Genomic DNA, 18,796 nt, shown 5'->3' with positions numbered 1-18,796 from the left:
TTCTCCCTTCTGTCACGTTTTCGCTCCCCAGTCGTTGTCCCTCGCCCCAGCCTTCCCCCGCACAGGGGTGGCGAGCTGCCAGCTCCATGCCCCAGTGAAACGATCCCTCCATCTTAATTCAGAAGGAGTCACACTCCGAGGCGACTGTGTGAAAAGCGGGGGGTCACCAGGACCGCAGGGTTGAAAACCCCTGCCCTGGCCGGGTGCTGGGCAGGTGGTTCCCAGCCGGCTTTGTCTAGTCCAGAGAGAGGTGATGCGGACTGGGACAGGCCCGGGCTGGTTCTGTCCCGTCCTCACTTCGCTGTGGGCCTGTTTACCTTCACCGGCCCAGAGCCCCCACCGCTGGAGCTGATCAGGAGCTGCCCTATGTTCAGACAAGCCCCTGCCAGGCGTTCAGCCCCAGGCCACCAGTGGTGCGTCTGGTCCTGGTCCTGGGGAACCACTCCCCTGTGTGGGGCACCAATGCTGGCTCTCTGCTGTGGCTTGCAATAGTCCCAGGAGCCCTGGTTTTCAATAGGGATAGAGCAGCAGTAGCTCCCAGCCTCCCCGAAGACTAGGGCCTCTTGTCTCTGACTGGCCAAGTGTTCCCTTCTTGTATGAACCCAACTGGCTGTTTCTGTTCTGCTGCAGAGCTCCATCCGACACCATGGCACCATCCAGGAAGAAAACAGCCAATGGAACCAGCAAAAACAATGTGAAAAAGAAAAAGCTTGCTGCGTTTTTAAAGGACTTTGATCGTGAAGGTAACCTTTGCACTCATTCATAAACTTGTTTTCTACAAAGGCTTCAGGGTCCTGACTTGTTTTCCAGGTTAATTTAATGCTGGTTAAAGTTATTGTCTTAACAACCCTGGAAACTGACACCTCAGGACACTGAAGTCCTGTACAGGCAGGACAGATACAGCACAAACTGTAGCTTTGATCCAGAAGGATGACTTTGAGGGATTGGAGAAGATGGTTTAATTCTTGATGCTTATGCAATCCTTGACCTTTCCTGAGGCTTCTATCCAGGGGGCTAGTTGCGATGAGTATGCTGCAATGTTGATGCAGGTCTTCTAGGAATTAAACTAAAATAGGAACTCTTTTTAGAGGTCATGGTTGTTACGGGGGCTTATTCCTTCACCCAATTACTTCCCTGATCCTTCTCGCATGAACAGAGAGCAACAATAACCGAAGTCCAAAGGTGCAAACAATTCAATGTTTATTGGGGTGATCTTCCAGCAAGCATGATTCCAGTTTCCTTCCTTAGTGTCCCCCTTCCCAGCTCTGACACCACAGAGCCTTACACCTGTGTCCCTGTTCCCATTCATGCCCTTTAGCCAAACATGATTCTAATTTCCCCACCCCCATTCCCTGTTCCCATTTCCCCCTACCCCCTAACTTCCTGATTGACTGCAGACTATATAGTAAAACTTGAGTTCTGCTTAGCTATACCTTAACCAATCATTTTCCTGAAATTTAACTAACCAATCCTAACATATTGTAACATGATTATTTAACCAATTATATCTCACCACCTTAATTAGTTTACACCCAGCAAAATTAATTATACAGCAGACAGGAACAATCACAGAACCAGACCAACAATAGCAAAGTGAGAACTATAATGACAAAACAATACAGAAGTGAGGATTTCACATCCCAGCTATTGATAAGTGAGTTCTTGCCAGACAGGATGCTATCAAACTAAGTTTCCTTTTACATCTTCTAGGCACTTTCCTTTCTCTGGAGGTGATAGGCATTATCAGGACAGGATTGTATTCCTAAAGGCCCAATAGCACCTTATTTCAATGTGACTAGGTTGGAATGTGAGGATGTGACCGGTCGCTTCCCAGTTTATGGCTGCCTCTGTTGCTTAGCCAAAGGCCTTAGCCTAAGAACAGGGCCTCAGACTGTCACAGTAAGAGAAGGACCTTACACTGCAGACAGTGATTTTGATTCTTTCTTTTAACCTCTATAACTAGCCAAGTGATAAGAATACACCTAAATTCTTAGAGTATAGGCCTTTACAGACAGGCCTGAATTATCTATATCCTAACAACTGTCAGCTGTTAAATATTAATATTGGGTGCTTGTCAATAGGCTATTTAGAGAGGCAAGGTCCATGCAGTGATATCTCTTATTGAACCAACTTCTGTTGGTGAGAAACAAGCTTGCATGCTTACATAGAGCTCTTCTTCAGATCTGGGAAATGTACTCTGTGTCACAGCTAAATGCAAGGTAGTACAGATTGTCCAGCATAAATAGTTAATACATATTTCAAGGGACCATTCAATGTGAAGTGGCCTGTTAATACCTTTCCAGTTATTGGGGGGAGGTTTAGTGGGTTATAGATTTTTGTAATAAACCATAAATCCAGTGTGTGTATATTCAGTTCATGATTTTTAGCACCTAGCAAAGTTATGAATTTAAGTTCCCAAGTTCGATTTTTGAAGGTGTTGCACGGGTTTCCTTTGAGGATGAGGACTGAGAGGTCAGACATAGAATGATCACTTTGGAAAGTGTGTACCACACAGGTGATATGGTATTTTTGTCTTTTATCATTTTTCTGTGTGAGTTCATTCAAGAGCTTAGTGATTACCTGATTTCACCCACATAGTTGTTGTTATCGAGGTACACTTAGTGCACTGGGTGAGATACACCACATGTTATGATAGACTTGTTCAGAAGCCAGCGATTTTGAGAGGTGTCTTGTAAGGGGTGTTCATCATCGCAGCAGTGGAGAGGTCCACAGGTTTTGCATCTGTTGTTCTGGCAGTGTCTGGTGCTGCTTTGAGTTAATGTGTCTTGGTCTGTGCAGAACTTTTTTCTGATGATGGGATTGGGGGGTTGTTTGAAGGGCAGGAAAGGGGGTTCAGGAAAGATTTCTTTCAGGATGTGGTCCCCATCAAGTGTGGGTTGTAATTGTTTAATGGTATGGGTTCCAATATGGGTGGTAGGTGACAATCTGTTCCACCTTGTGGAATTCTTCCATCAACCTAGTGACTGCCTCTCGGGGAGGTGGATTGCCTACACCAATGGGCGAAACCCTCCTGTCGGTATAGGGAGTGTCTACGCAGAAGCACTGCAGACATACCTTTATACAGTACAGTTAATTTTCTACCATTGGCTCACAGCAAATGAAAATATAAGTGCTCAGAAAGGCTTATTTGGGAAGAATGAAATAGATTTGATCAGAAAAGCGCGTTCACAAGGGAGTAGATTTTTGCTGATATTCAGAGAAATATAAATTCAAGCCCTGATATGTAAATCCTTGAATAACATTTGTGTTCTATGTAGTAATCAATCAAAATTCTTTTCTTTTTTTCTTTTAGTCCAAACTAGAATTGATCAGCTACAAACAAATGGGCAAAATCTTCTCAAGGAATTGGATAATCTTTATAACATAGAAAACCTCCGACTTCCTCTAGCACTGAGAGAGATGAACTGGCTTGACTACTTTGGTATGGTCCATCCACTCCAATATGTATTGACAAAATAGTTCAAAAATGTACTAAATTTAGAGCTAAAAGTGAGTTAATAAGTCATATTCATCCAGTTAGTGGACTCTGTTTAATGACATATACTAGTTGCATGATTTTCAGAAACGTAATTACTATTTACATTGTTATCTATAATTACAGTAAATTATTTCTTTTGTAACACATCACATTTAAAGTCAGTATATTGGATAAGTTTATTTGTATGAAAGTGCTAATTCAAAATAAGGCTTCAAATGTTTTTCCTTTGGATGTCTTAAACTTTTTGGCACATGAGATAAGAGGTGTGGCACTGGGTTAACTGGGTGCAAAATCATGTGTTTAAAAAAAAACCTTTGGGAACAAGAAGAGGCAAATTGAATATCCTATCCACATGGATTCGTAGACAACCACAGATTTTCTGTTTACGATAAATCCTGCTTTCCCACTAGTTCCTTTATCTTAAGATGGTCATTAACTGTCAAGAAATGCTCATTGTTTGCCTGTTTGTTTAATTCTACCCAAGTATTAAAACTTTAATATTGCATAAATTACTCTGGTTATACATTGATAAAAAAATGTTCTGTCTCCAGCTAAAGGAGGAAGTAAAAAGGCCCTAGAAGAAGCAGCAACGGTAGGTAACATACATCTAGTGTAGCTCCTAAGCCAAATAAAAACTTCTTTTCTGGTACTACTGGATAATGTTTTTAGGAACCAATCTTTATTTAAACCATTGCATCATTTTAAGAGTCTTAGCACAGCACTTGGTGAAAGGATTAAATAAGACATGAAACGTTTGTAGTCTCTCCTCTCTGGCCAAAGTGCTAGCCTTCTCCTTCAATTACTTGGTTTATGGTAAATCTTTGACACTCCTTTTTCCAAGATACATATCCAGTCTCCCTTGCCATGCACTTTAATGACTATTGAAACTCACTTTATTGTTATGGCTGCCACCTAATACAGACTTCTCCGAATCTTTACTGAGGCCAGGTCTACACTCAAAAGTTAAGTCAACTCAGCTACATCACTCAGGAATGTGAAAAATGCACACCCCTGAGCCACATAGTTAAGCTGACCTAAGCCCCAGTATAAACAGCCCTTGGTTGATGGAAGAATTCTTCCAACACCTAGCTACTGCCTTGGAGACATGGATTAACTATGCTGATTGGAAAAACCCTTCCTTTGCTGTAGTGAGTGTCTATACCGAAGCTCTTTGTGGCTCAGCTGCAGCGTTTCAAGTGTAGAGAAGCCCTGAGTCTGAAGCATTTGGTAGCTGGAAGACTTGTTCCTGAATTCTGTAACTACCTCTTTGCTTGTCTTACTCAGAGGATTCTCAAGTTTCAGAAAACTGACCTTGTAATTCAAGCTGGGTCTCTGCAGTTGATGGTGGGTGTCTGCCTTTGATTTTTAAAGAAGTGGAAAATAGCAAGTGTCCTGACCTACTTTCTCTCATGGCCCAGATAGCTGAAAGTTTTCAATTTTAGCAGTCTTTTTATAGGAAGCCATTTTTCTGCAATGAAATCTTGGCTTGCCTACCAGTGATACTAATTGACTAAACAGACTATCAGTTAAACAATGTTTCCTTACAGTTATCTTGCCCTGCCTCACTCACCAGGGAATATGCATTTCTTTGTAAACCAGAAAACTTCTATGTTGGGACTGGACTGAAATGTTTGGGGGTTGGGAATAGCTGTAGCAGGTGAATAAATTCTTTCAGTACTAAGTGCTGTGCAGGTCCTGCAAGCTGTTACCATTTCTAAAATACCAGAGAAGTGTTTACATAGCAAAGTGCAAAGCAGCATAGAAGCATTTTTATTGTAAAATAATTATGGGTTTACACTGCTGTTTGCAGGCAGTTAGGAATGAGTTCTTTACTAATAATACACATGGTATTGTGATTGCTTTTGGTTTTAGGCAGATTTGGAGCTATCAGAAATAAACAAACTTACAGCAGAAGTTATCCAGACGCCTTTCAGAATTGTCAAGAAAGGTCAGTTTGTTTACAAGCATTGCTGAATGTTCTGGGTGAAATCAATAGTGGAATGTTTTTTTGTTCCTTATGGATCTTGTCAGCTATCTTCCAACTCTCATTAACTGGCCTAAATAGGTTTCAAAGAAACAATTGTTGCTTCAGTCTTTGTGATGTTACATGTGGAGCGTGTTAACTTAGATTTGCTAAATCTTATAGAAGTGTTGTTCACATTTGTTTATGCCATCCATAAAACCCCTTTCCTTATAAAATCCTACTTTATCTCTATATAAGTATGTAACTACTAGTTCAATAATTTGTTTGCCAAACAAACTTCATGACTGTTTTCTTTTCACCTTATCTGTTCGTGGATATTTTAATATGCTTCGAATTTTTTCAATTTGGACACTTTTTTTCTCCTCTAGCTAAAAAATCCAAACAGGATATCGATGCTATTGAAGAAGAAACAGAACTTAGTTTGCTCCCTGTAGCAAAGAAGAGGAAACAGGATAGCAAAGCCCTTGAAGAATCAGAACCAGAACATGAAAATGTTAATCCCAAAACAGGGAAGGTAAATAACTGATCTTGTTGTGGTTACGGCCCAGGCAGGAAGTGAGTTGACTTTTGATGGAGGTGATACTTATAGCTTGCTTGCCGTAGGCTAGCTACCTGTTTTAATCAGCATTATAGGTTTATATAATCTTTTTATTTAAAATTTGTAAAATATAACTTTACAACTAGTTTTATTTTGCAGAGGAATATATGTTTTTCTCAGATGCAGCTTAAATCACATGACCATCTGAAAATGTTATCTATTCTATTTGTGATATCCAAGATGACTATAATGGGAAGAGAGAGATTTCTCATTTTGTTTTCTTGTACATTTGTAAAAGCTCTCTGGGTAGTCTCTTTCACTGTTTCCCCTCTGTACTGTACAGTCAATTTCCCTAGTTTGTTTCTATGTGAAAGACCCATTGGGGAGAGAATTTCTTTTAAAATGTGTAAAACCACAAATTGTCAGGGGACTTCAGGGTATTTTCGTATATTTTGTGTGTCTCCAAACCTTCAATGAGAAATTAGTTTCCCCCTTTGCTTCATAGCCTGAATTCTGTTTGTCATGAGATCAGAGTCCACATGGTATCTGAGTGCCTTAGATAGATTCTGTTATGAGGTAGAACCCAACCACTTCTGAAAGTGTGAAGAAACATTTTATATCCCTTTTCTCTTAAATTGTATGTTCAACTTCCATCATGTTCTGGGAGCAGGAGTTTCTTTACCCAAGACTGCTCTAACTAACTATTAGAATTTTGATATCTATGGAAAAGAATTCTGCACAAATCCCTGTGTCTTCCCCAGCTCAGCTCTAGGCTATGATAAAGCCAAGATTCAAAAGGGACAGGTTTTCCACAGTTTTGATCATCTGAGAAGGGGAAGGGGAACAGTGAGTCTTGTTCTTCAGTTCCTGTTACCAGTGTTAGTTCAGTTATGGGAGCACTTCTTCAGAACTGGAGTTCAGCTGTGGTTTGATCAAAAAACAGTAAATAATTCACTGAGTTCTGTGTGTTCCAGGTGAAGACATCAACCAAAAAAGTGCCAGTTTCGAAGAGCAGAAGAGCTCCATCAGCAAGAGTGAAACGCATTAGTAAAAGGTAAGAGTCTGGAGTGGTGTGAATCCCTCTCCTTCAATGTGGGGATGGAAAGGGGAGACCAGAAATGATACTGCCAAAGTAGCCATGGTTGGGGTGGATGGATGGAGGAGAGAGTGATCTGGCTGACAAAGCATACTGTGCTGGAGGAGCTAACAAAGGTATGGTAGGGGTAAATGGAGGAGCTCTACAGAGGGCAGTCTCATAGTATGGTGAGGTGACTGACCAGCTATTCTCTTTGAGGGTGTGTGGGGTTTTACACTGAATCAAGCTGTCATAAAACTGCAGTCTTTGCTGCCATGTCAAGAGGCATTACCTGAAATCAGGAGAAACCTCTAGTTTCCAGATACCCTCACATTGTTCTCAGCTTTTCTAACTAATAAAACAGATGTTCAGAACTGAGAAGCAACTGCTAAACTGATCTTTTAAAAGGGCATCATCTTATCACTGCCACTCTCTTTGAGCAGGTCAAGCAAAAATAACTTTGTCACTCCAGCCCTTGGCCAAGTCGCTGGTGCCCGCACATGGGGAAGGACCTCCACTGTCACCCCTAAATTTGATTCCAGGTGAGTGTGCATTAATTAGCAAAGCCACGTTGCTGTATATTTATAGTATTCTGCAAAATGTCTCTATTAAGTATCAGAATTTGCTAGGTGTCAAGGCATCTAGTGTGTCTTGCCATTAGTTTTCCATGAGCTGGGACAGAACAGTTGCAATGTAGATCAGCTTGTTACCATTCTGCCCCATGGCAGTGGCTGTTCCTATCTGATGTGTGTTATAAGAGCCATAATATAACACTTCACATATTCAAAGTGCTGTAGAAATATTGACTAACCGTCACAACCCTGGAATATTAAGGATGAGATAACTGAGGTAGAGAAGTGAGATTATTTGACTACTGTTAGTAGAGTGTCACCAGCAGAGCCAGGATTGGAATTTGAGACTTCATGATTCTGTATTCATTTGTGCATGGCTTACTGTGCTCAGTCTTGTACTGTGCAATCAGGAAAATTGTAGTCTACTTGTTTGAACCATCTCCACACTGTCCCTTCTCCCTCTCCTTTTTCCATTGTTCAAATACGTGCATCTGATGCGTGCAAAACTAACAACTGTGGTATGTAACCTATTGCTTAAATCAGCCTCTGTACCTGATGAGAGGAGGATAGCTAATAGAACACAGAGTTTTTAAAAAGGCCCTGGGGCAATCCTGGCAATTACAGGCTAGTAAGCCTAACTTCAGGAACAGGCAGATTGGTTGAAACTATAGTAAAGAACAATTAGCAGATATGCTGGCAAAGCGTCAACATAGCTTTTGTAAAGGGAAATCATGCCTCACCAATCTATTAGTATTCTTTGAGGGGGTGGTCACAAGCATGTGGACAAGGGTGATCCAATGGATTTAATGTACTTGGACTTTGACAAGGTCCCATACCAAAGACTAGTGAGCAGTCATGGGATAAGAAGGAAGATCCTCTCATGAGTCAGTAACTTGTTTCCTATCTTTTAACCAAGGGCAGGAGTAAATGGTCAGTTTTCACAGTGGAGGGAGGTAAATAGCAGGATCCTTCAATGATGTGTACTGGGACCAGTGCTGTTCAACATATTCATAAATGATCTGCAAAAGGGGGTGAACAATGAGGTGGCAAAATTTGCAGATGATACAGAATTACTTAATAGTTAAGTCCAAAGGAGACTACAAACAATTGCAAAGGGATCTCACAAAACTGGGTGATCAGGCGCCAAAATTGTAGATGAAATTTTAGAGTTGATAAGTGCAAAGTAATGTACATTGGAAAACATAGTCTCAGCTGTGATGGGGTGTCCACGCCACACAAGGCAGAGCAGGTTAAATTAGGTCAAGTAACCTGGTAGGCTGCACCTGGGCGGAGACTTGGGCTTGATGGACAAGCACTAAGTGGAGTCCAGCTGAGCAGAGGCAGGCTGAGTTCATATAAAGCCAGCAAGCTGAGAACACGAGCTGCAGAAGTAGTCTGCAGTCACTCCCTGGGTGGAGGACGTTTGGGTTGATAAACTCGGGCCCGGGGGAGCCAGAAGATAGAGCAAAGAAGTAGAAAGAAGTCCAGGGAAAGAGCAACAGGGAGCAAGCAGACCATAATTGCTGGACATAGGGTCCCTGGACTGGAACCCAGAGTAGTGTGTGGGCTGGGGTTCCCCTTCCAGCCACTGGGAAAATGGCACAGGGCCTGGCCTTGGATGGGAAGACTGTCTGGAAAAGATGAGGACAGCTGATCCAGTGGGACTTTAATACCCTGGAAGGGGAGGACTACATAATGACCTGGCCAGAGGGCTGAATCATGAGGAGGGAGCACTACATGTCCTGTAGAGTGAGAGGGGATGCAATGTGAGCCACCAGTGGGAGGGGGGACATCAGACCTTAGTGGAGCTAATACCCAGATGTGGCCACAAGAAAGTACCCCAATGGTAAGTGGACCCGTGACACCAACTTTATATACAAAATGGTGGGGTCTAATTAGCTGTTCCACTCATGAAAGATCTTGGAGTCATCATGGATCGTTCTCTGAAAACATCTGCTCAATGTGCAGTGGCAGTCAAAAAAGCTATCGATGTTAAGAACCATTAGAAAAGAGATAGACAGAAAATATAGTGCTGCTATACAAATCCATGGTACATCCACACCTTAAATACTGCATGCAGTACTGGTCACCCCATCTCAAAAAAGATACATTAGTATTGGAAAAGATACAGAGAAGGGCAACAAAAATGGTTAGGGCTAAGGAACAGCTTCCATATGAGGACAGATTAAAAAACCTGGGGCAGTTCAGATTAGAACAGAGATGACTAAGGGAGGGATATGATAGGGATCTAAAATTTCAAAAGCAGGTGCTTTAGTTTTTAGGTTGGGTGCTTTTGGTTTTTTAAACCGCTTGGGCTTGATTTTTAGAAGTGCTTATCTTATCGTTCTCAAGTAAAGCTGTAGTCAGTGGGAGCTCATCATTTCTGAAGATTGGGCTCAGGATGTCTGGAGCTGTGCACCTAAAACCAGAGTCTGCTTTTGAAATGTTGGCCTAAATATGTCGATTGTCTTCTCAGAATTAGCTCTTTCAGTGTAAAATATGGAATATTGAGACGACTACAACACACCACTTAATAGCCTTAGGTTTTGGCCTCAGAGTTTTGATTGATTTAGAGCCAGAAGCCTGTAGTCCCACAGAAGAGGGTAGATGGAGGTCATAACTAGAAAAAAGAAGATAAGATAAATCATGTCCTAGTTTAATCAGTTTTTTTGTTAGTACAGTTGGGTTCTGACAAGCTCTGTTGGTTTCGCACTTCAAGATACACATTTTTCTCCAACCTTCTGTTTCCCTTGAAAATGAGATGTTTGAAATCTCTAGTTGTGGAGAATCTCATGAAACGTACTGCTGATCATTTTAATTGGCTAGAATAAAGTTATTCAGCAATAACTTTGGAACGTCTTTCAGGCTTTTCAAGACACCAGGTCTACGCACGCCTGCCGCACATGAGCATGTTTACATCGTCTCTGCAAACGGTAGCCCTCTTGCTAACAGCAACGATGTCATCATTACGGTCCCTGTCGGAGGAGGGGAGGTAAAGCAGAAACTTATTAAAAATGTAGGGAAATATTTTAGTGGGTCTTGAAGTGCACCAAATGCAATTTAAAATAATGGCTGATAGCAGTATGTGCCATGGTGCAATACAGAAAAGGTGTGAGATGAGTCTGTGGTCTCATGCTGCATCTGGTCCTCTATTTGTAACTAGTCCTGTTTATCAGTAACCTTATCCTGTTCCCAGGACAGTGGGTCCATCACTTGCTATAAAAGCAGTACATGATTCCCTGCTCTTAAATATAGTGGTCTATCAATCTTTCTAATATATAATCCAGATACTTCAATCTTGTTTGGTTCTTTCACTGGTTTCACTTACAAGCTAACATGTACCAGTATGACACAGCTGAACAGTAACTGAGACTTGTGGTCTTTTTCATACAGAACATTCGTTTAGCAGCCAGTGACCTGACCAAAAGGAATTTGAGTCATCTCAATCCAGAGACCCTGGGAATTATGAAGAAGTTATCAGTAAGTCAATATATACTTGGCTATGAATTGAAACTGGTCTGTTGTGGTGCCTAGCATTGTCATCGTCCCTGTAGTCAAGTTAATGGGCCATCAGTTTCCATTAGACTCTGCCACTCATCTTTCTTGTTAAATTCTTTTCCTCTTGTGTTTGCCTGGATCTTGGCGCACCCAGAAAATATGGTTTTACACAATGTGGGTCTGTTCACCTAGTCAGCAAAATACACAGACGTGGGTCTTACACTCAACTGGTCTGTATACAAACAGTGCTTTCATTAGTGGGAGAGAGCTACCTGTAGTGCTTAGGATTTAATTCAAGGGTGAATATGCCCTCCTTTTTTTCCAATATAGGTGGTTTTAGGATGGGGGTGGGCAAACTTTTTGGCCTGAGGGCCACCTCTGGGTATGGAAATTGTATGGTGGGCCATGAATGCTCATGAAATTATGGGTTGGTGTGCAGGAGGGGGTGAGGGCTCCAGCTGGCGGTGCAGGCTATGGAGTGGGGCTGGCGATGAGGGTGTAGGAGGGTGTTCTGGGCTGGCACCGAGGGGTTAGAGGGCAGGAGGGATATCAGGGCTGGGGCAGGGGGTTGGGGCGTGGCAAGGGGGCAGGCTCTGCGTGGCACTTACCTCAAGCAGATCCCAGAAGCAGCAGCATGTCCCCCATCCAGCTCCTATGAGGAGGCGCAGCCAGGCAGTTCTGCCCCGTCCACAGGCGCTGCCCCTGCAGCTCCCATTGGCCGTGGTTCCCAGCCAATGGGAGCTGCGGGGGCAGCGCTTGGGGCGGAGGCAGCATGCGGAGCCCCCTGGCTACTCCTGTGTGTAGGAGTTGGAGAAGGGACATGCCGCTGCTTCCAGGAGCCGCGCGGAGCTGGGCAAGCCCTGGACCCCGCTCCCCAGAGGGAGCTCAAGGACCAGATTAAAATGTCTGGAGGGCCGGATGCTGCCCCTGGGCCGTAGTTTGCCCACCCCTACTTTAGGATATCGCAGCATGTGTTCTTTACAAGTGCTATTTGTTAATCTTTCTCCTTTTTAGGTTCGTCTTGCACAAGTATGCAGCAGCACGAACACCCAAAGATGAAATTTCAGGGATAATTGACTTTTTTTTGTAAATCTGGAACATCAATTTTAGGACTACAACCTGAATTCTTACTCTGTTCTTTTACCTTTCTGTTACACGGTGGAAGTTAGGAACAGATTTTCAGCCTGTAATATATAATGTGATTAGAATAGGTTGACTTCTTTTTGTACAGAAAGAAGTACTTAGTTTCCCGTTTCAAGATAGCTAGCTATACCTTGGCCTTGGATCCTCCAGAGTGTATGAGAGACAAGTCAGGTGGATACAGCTGCCCTGCAATCTGCAGAAGATCGAAGCAGTGGGATCTATTGGATTACAGGTGTGATTGACAAAAGTTTTATCTGGTTTGGGAGCAAAAGCGGTGGAGCTGCTCATTGCACTTATTACCAGGCAAGTTTTCTGTTTATTGATGTCATCATTGCAAGGTGCTAATTAGTTGTATTCTAACAGCTGGAATATGAACCTCAATTACAAATAATTAATAGGGGATGCTAAAAGAACATTTTGTTGCAGACCAGCTAATGAAGCTGCCAGGGGTGCTAGGGGTACAACGAATCCTTTGTTTTGTTTTTCTCACAGTAGCCACTGAACTTTCGATCCTGCTCTCCAGTTTACAGTGAACAATGTACTTGAAGTCTTTTATTGTACATCCTACCGTTGTTTTTAAAGAAATGAATACACTGGTGTGTTCTTAAACCCATAATTTTACTGAGTTTTAAAGCTTCTATCTACAAAACCAATCATCTAGACCTTCGATCCTCTAAGCCTAAGGCACATACACTTACTGGGCAAGTCCCTTTAGAGTGGTTGGAGACAGCCAGTGGAGAGTTCCCTCTGCACAGGGAAACTGCTGTTTCCTGCACTAGCTCCTAGGGAGGAGATGGGGATGTGGCAGGGCCAGGTTCCGCTATGTCTGGGTCTCCACTGCGGTGTTCCCTGCATTCTTTTCATGAACTAAAAAAGTTTTACACAATAAATACTGTTTATAGATGGAATAAAATTAGTTATATATTCATTGACTTTTATTGTTTTAGAAAATTCCTGCTTCGCTTAATAGCGCATGGACAGCACTGATGCATTAGAATGGTCAGTGTCCAGCACCTTACTCTTCTCCAGCATCTCTGTGGTGGAAAAAGCCTGAAGCACTTCATAACCTCTGTGTAGGAATCATGTGATTGAGACCTGGCCTGGAACAACAACATCTGTTCTGTGTCTTTACACATACATGTCTTTACACATAGTTTTCAGAGTTCTGAACTTTAAGAAGCCAGAATAAAAGTTCAGAAAGCCGAACTTTGCAACAAGAGTTAACACCCTGTATCTTTCCAAAGTGGAACATGAGCCCCAAGTTGTCTGGGCTTCTGTTCTGTGCTTCATTCCAGAACTTTAGGAATAATGGCTTGTCAACCCCTTTCCCTCCAATGTCTGTTTTTCTACAGCGTACTTAACATTATATAAACTGAGGCAATACTGGAACAGGCAGTTCTTAACAGTAAACTACATGCCCTCTTCCGATTCCGTCCCACCACATAATTCCAGTGATACTTAGTACATAGTAGTTGGCTGTAATTCTCAATGTGCATTACAAAAGGTATCTATCATCCTCTTGCCAAGAAAGGGAATGGGACTAGCTGGAAAAAAATCATGGGAAGAAAGTTCATTTGAATTTTTTTGTAGGAAAATTTTGTGGTGGTATCAGCTAGCAACATGAGTCCACAGGCAGAGTCCAGGGCAGGTTTTGTACAGCTTGGTCAGAAGCCTGTGCCACTGTTTTCGTTTCTAGCCACGCTAGCTAGATTTAAGCCAGTACATGTAGACTCTCAGCTGCAGTCACACCTCAGATTGCAGTTTATACATACCTTGAAGGAGTTCAGTTATTTAACATCTTGATGGTTTTGGCAGCCTTCTCTAAATCCTAACTGCAGGTGGCACTCTGCAAATTATTAAGCCTCAGGGCTTTGTCTCAGCTTTACTACCTCTGCTGAATTCCACTGACATGTAAATATGAAAATGGTCATGTTGGCTTAGAATCTAATTGCTGTGTAAATACTGCAGTTTGGAAGACAGAAGTCAAAGCCAAAAATCTGCATAAAGTATGTTTTTCATCTTTCAGTGCTTCTCCATGTAAAAGCAAATTTGTCCAGCACAGATCAAACATTTCCCTTATTCCTCTGCCCTCTACACTTGCTCCCTATCAAATCCTGGACTTAATTCAACATCCTGGTCCTAGTCTTCAAGGTCCTACTTTTAGAGTCCTGCAAATCTGCAGCTATCCACAGACCATGTTCGCAGATCACTGATTGGAGCTGATGTATCCACTCAGGGTTCTATCTACTTTGGCTTGTGCCTACTTACTTTAGAATCATCAGCATCTGTGACCCGCCAGTGAGCCGCAATACTGCTATTGCTGATCAAATATTCAGGGGCCAGAGCATGACACTTTTGGTGGAAGGACAGAGCTCAAAGTGCAAGACAGCTCTGTGCAAGCCTTTTCCCGATCATGGCCCTTGCAGAATATACCCTGAAGCCAGAACAAACGACAAGATGTGGATGGCAAGGTGCTTTTGGACCTGGATTGTCATTTAACTAAGTACTTGCTTTGAGCCAAGGTGCTATGGAGAGGAGCCCATTAGAAATGACAAAGATTGGGTGCACAAATCAGTCTTTAAATGAAGGCAGAATTTGTTCCTGCTTTGCTCTGTACTGAATGGTGTATCTATACATGACTTCATGCAGCCCCATTGGATACACTATTGTTAAGGCTGTGAGACAGTTTCCACTTCTAGCTTCCACTGATTTCTGCCGCTTACCTTTGAGCTTTCAAACACTTGAAAGCTGGGTTCACTAGCTCCCAGGTTGTAGAAAGCATCGGTTTCTAGCGCTAGTAGCTTTTGAGATAGCAGGTATTAAAATCAGGTAATGGGAAGAAACAAGATGCTAATTGGAATGACTTGAATTCATGGTCTGTTGTCTCATAACTTACCCTAGACACAGATGAATGCCTTAGACCCCTAGCCTAGCTTCCCAGCTCTCCAGTTATGGAACGCCGCATTCATTCCTAGCTCTGCTGGCTCCTGAGATATTGGACTTTAAAATTGGCACTGATCCCTAGGAGTAGCAATGCTGCTTTTTTCAGCTGAGTCCTAATCCTCGAAGCAGTGTCACTGAAATCTTGCTATACATTTCTGATGTTTCAGTGCAATGAAAGGCAGCTGCATCCACACTGGCGCAGGAATTAACACAGCATTTACACCCGCAGCAGCAAACAGCCATAGCAAACTTTAACTCCTGGAAAATGGGACAAAGCAGGACCTCCAGAACGTAAACTAATGTTTTATGGCTGCATTTCTAGGGTCCCTCTCATTTATTTCTGTTTGGGTTGTTTTGTGACTCGTACTGGCTCTCTGCCCTAGCATGGGATGGACTTGCTCTGTGGGGTCTGAGGGCGTTAGCTGTAGGCTCCCTTAAGGCTGGGTCGGTGCCTTCTGAGAATGACTTTCAGTTTTTGTTGTAGTGTAGCAAAGAATACTCATAATATTCAACTACATTTGCAACTGCTGTCAGCCAGAGTTAATTAGACCAGACATGAATTAAAGCAACCTGGCAGCCAATAGCTAAACCCATTCATTACCTGAGTCCGTTTCCCCATGCGGCCTGTGCTGTTTGCTCTCTGGAACACGGGTAAGTAGTAGTTCATTTTTCTGCTGTTCTATCACTCGTGTAAATTACCAGCAACACTTCTGGCCCCTTTGCACATTACATGGCAGATGCATTTTGTTTAACAAAATAATTACAACTGCCCTTTTCTGCTCAGTGCAGGGATTACTGGAACATTACAAGGAAGGGACTTAGGCTTTTTGTGCTTGTGTGCATTTATTTGCATGCCAGCCTGGCTAGTGCCAGCATTGCCCTTTCAAACTAAGTCGTGGGAAATGAAAAGCAATGCAGCAAAACAATGATTGTCAAGTTGAAAAGGCATCCACATGCATCACTGACAGGTTGTTGAAATCAGCTTTGTGTTACATGCACAGTTGCTGCCACTGACAGACCTGAGAGTTTTCCTTTGGGTAGGCATCAGTGATTGTATGGACTGTGCTGTGTGAAGGGAACGCCTCCCAGTGGAGGCAGAGGAAAGGCCTGGTGCCTCCTTCCCGCACACAGAGCCCAGGAAGGCATTCTCAGAACAGCTGCTCTGCAAATATTCATCTTGAAAATCAAAACAAAAACACTTCAAGGGCTTTGTTCATTTGTTTGTGGTTATAGGCTTTTCTTTTAAAGTAGAAGGCACTGGGAGACCTCCACTTCTCATAACTAGTTCCCTGGAACAGGGGTGGTGCCAGGTGTGCGCAGAGGTATCTCTGCCAGAGCTGGGAGCTGTGGTCTTCCCTGGGAGGAGCCTGGCAATCCCCTAAAACAAGCAATCCTGAAAAGTGATGGCATTATTTACCTGCAGATGAGGAGGCTGGGGCCCAGCACATCTCTTTAGGGTCCAAGCAGCTTTCCTGGACCGCTGGAATTTTAAAACAAGTTTCTCTAATGGGTCGGGCAGAAATAGAGCCTAGGCAAGTCCCTAGCGTATAGGTGACCCACCATGAAGCAAGGCGGCAGCAGTGAGTTGCCTTCTTCCCACAAAGTGTGCCCACATTAGGAGAGCAAGAACATCACAGGAAAATTCACCCCCCATCTGCCCACCTGAGGCAGCCAGGTCCGGCAAGTCAGGTGTAAAGCTCACCCAGCCCACGGTACAGCAATTCCAACTTGTGCCAGATGGGAGCAGCAGCAAGCTGCGCTTTGGGGTAGCTCTCTCTTTAATGCATGCTCCAACCTTCGCTTGCCATTGGCTTCGTTCTGGGATTCAAACGCCAAAGTTCAGCCCAAATTGATGATGGAAATCTGAAATATTATTAATCTTCAGGAATATAATGAGCTAAAAAGATACCCAGCAAGGTATCTTTCCCGAGATGCACTGACATTGAACTTCCCACAAAGGGATTCTGTTAGATAATGATCCTAACAGGTGGTTCTTCTAGGCAAATTGACAGATGTGCGCTATCAAGCTTTGTCAAAAATAGCTCCATATACAAAGCAAGCGTTTATCATCGTGGACACCTTGCAGGTGGTCACCAATTCGGTGACATTGTGAGAAATAAATAGATGATGATTCCCTGCCTGCTGATAGAAGGGATGATAACTTAGAACAAATTAGAGATGGCTCTAGGCAGTCACTTTCTGTGGGAGTTTTGGATTTAAAGGTGCAGGAGTGCTGACATGTTCCTTCTCTAGCTGACATGTCTGCTTCATGCCCAAAATCAAAATCATTTTTTCATGTGCCCAGAGTCAGATTGGGGTGGAAGAAGAAGGTGTATCTTCCAGTCACAACTAACTTTTGCCACTAAAATGAAATGTTACTCAGCAGGGTGTGTAAAGCTTCACCATATAAATCTCCCTGTCTTTTCTTATAAGCTGGCTCAGCAGTGAAATAGTTAATGTTGGCATTAATTAGTCACCCCATTATTAATCCCCAGTTAACATCCCATCGAGATGAATGGGGAATGCCTTCCGCTGTTCTCTCAGAAAGTTTTTCAGGCTCTTTCCCAATTTAAGCAAACATCGCTGCATCAGTTACACTTGGCTCATGTTTTCAAGCTTTACTTTGCCACCATAAGGGCTAGGTACTTCTTAAATATAAAAAAATTATATGAAACTGATTCTGGAGACTAAAAAGGCAGCCTCACAGGTGGTATTGGGTCACTGACCTTACTTAGTTTGAGTCCATACATACTCAGCAGGAGGGCTTGGAAAATGGAATAGGAATGCTTCAGAGCAATGATGGTGATATGGCAAAGGTGACCATATGTCCTTATCCATCACCTTCAAGGCCATCCTACCTGGCCATGCTCCAACTCCAGTTCAAACTTGCTTTCTTGATTTCTCAGGGTTTCCATAGATTTCCCTCTATGACGTCATTTCTGCTTCCACTTCCACTGCACCTCTTCCAGTGCCAAGCCTCTCCAGAAATCAGTCCCTTGAAAAGTGGAGTATTGTCCTACTGGAAGGCAACCAAACAACTGTTTGCCTGACCAAACCAGTGCTGCTGGTGAACGCAGTCCATGCCTGAGCTGTGATGCAGGGTGAAGCTGGATGCTGCCTTCCTGTCAGCAGCACAGCACTGTAATTTGCACAGGTGCCTAGATTTATTTTGACTGGACAGAACATCCTCCAAAAAATCTGTGCCTCTTTGTGGTCTTAACAACTCTTTGGCACTGGCCCTCCCAACTACAATCTTTCACCCTGTGCTGCTCCATCTGGAAAATACCTCATTCCCAGTTAGAGAATAACTACAAAATGGCAGCATATTGGTTCCAGGTTCAGGGCTGCCTTAGACCCTGAGCGAACCGTGAATTTTAACCCTTGTGGGGTGTTCAGAAGTTGCATGCAGTATGGGCGCAATGGAGCGGGGAGTGTCAGTACAGTTGAGCTGGAAGAAGGACAGACGTAAACAAGCAATTCCTGCATATTAAGAAAGGGATCGCCTGCTCTGGATTGTGCTTAATATAGCATCGTACTAGGGTGA

General features: G+C 43.1%; 1 protein-coding gene across 2 annotated transcripts in view; it reads left to right on the top strand.

Moving 5' to 3' along the window:
* Positions 1–13,211, top strand: part of CDCA8 (cell division cycle associated 8) — a 282,601-nt gene extending 269,390 nt beyond the window's left edge. The window contains exons 2-11 of one of the 2 annotated variants that reach the window (XM_074934619.1): positions 630–743; positions 3,314–3,442; positions 4,051–4,091; positions 5,372–5,447; positions 5,852–5,997; positions 6,996–7,075; positions 7,540–7,638; positions 10,534–10,660; positions 11,062–11,148; positions 12,181–13,211. In XM_074934619.1, coding sequence (XP_074790720.1) covers positions 647–743; positions 3,314–3,442; positions 4,051–4,091; positions 5,372–5,447; positions 5,852–5,997; positions 6,996–7,075; positions 7,540–7,638; positions 10,534–10,660; positions 11,062–11,148; positions 12,181–12,225 — 927 coding nt within the window. In that variant the 5' untranslated portion in view covers positions 630–646 and the 3' untranslated portion in view covers positions 12,226–13,211. The remainder of the gene's footprint in view (positions 1–629; positions 744–3,313; positions 3,443–4,050; positions 4,092–5,371; positions 5,448–5,851; positions 5,998–6,995; positions 7,076–7,539; positions 7,639–10,533; positions 10,661–11,061; positions 11,149–12,180) is intronic. The other variant, XM_074934618.1, reaches the window with a different exon arrangement.
* The last annotated feature ends 5,585 nt before the right edge of the window (positions 13,212–18,796 follow it).

The sequence above is a fragment of the Natator depressus genome, chromosome 19, assembly GCF_965152275.1.
Source record: "Natator depressus isolate rNatDep1 chromosome 19, rNatDep2.hap1, whole genome shotgun sequence".
NCBI lineage: Eukaryota > Metazoa > Chordata > Testudines > Cheloniidae > Natator > Natator depressus.
Note: the sequence above shows the minus strand (reverse complement) of the source record. Positions and strands in the feature narration are given on the sequence as shown.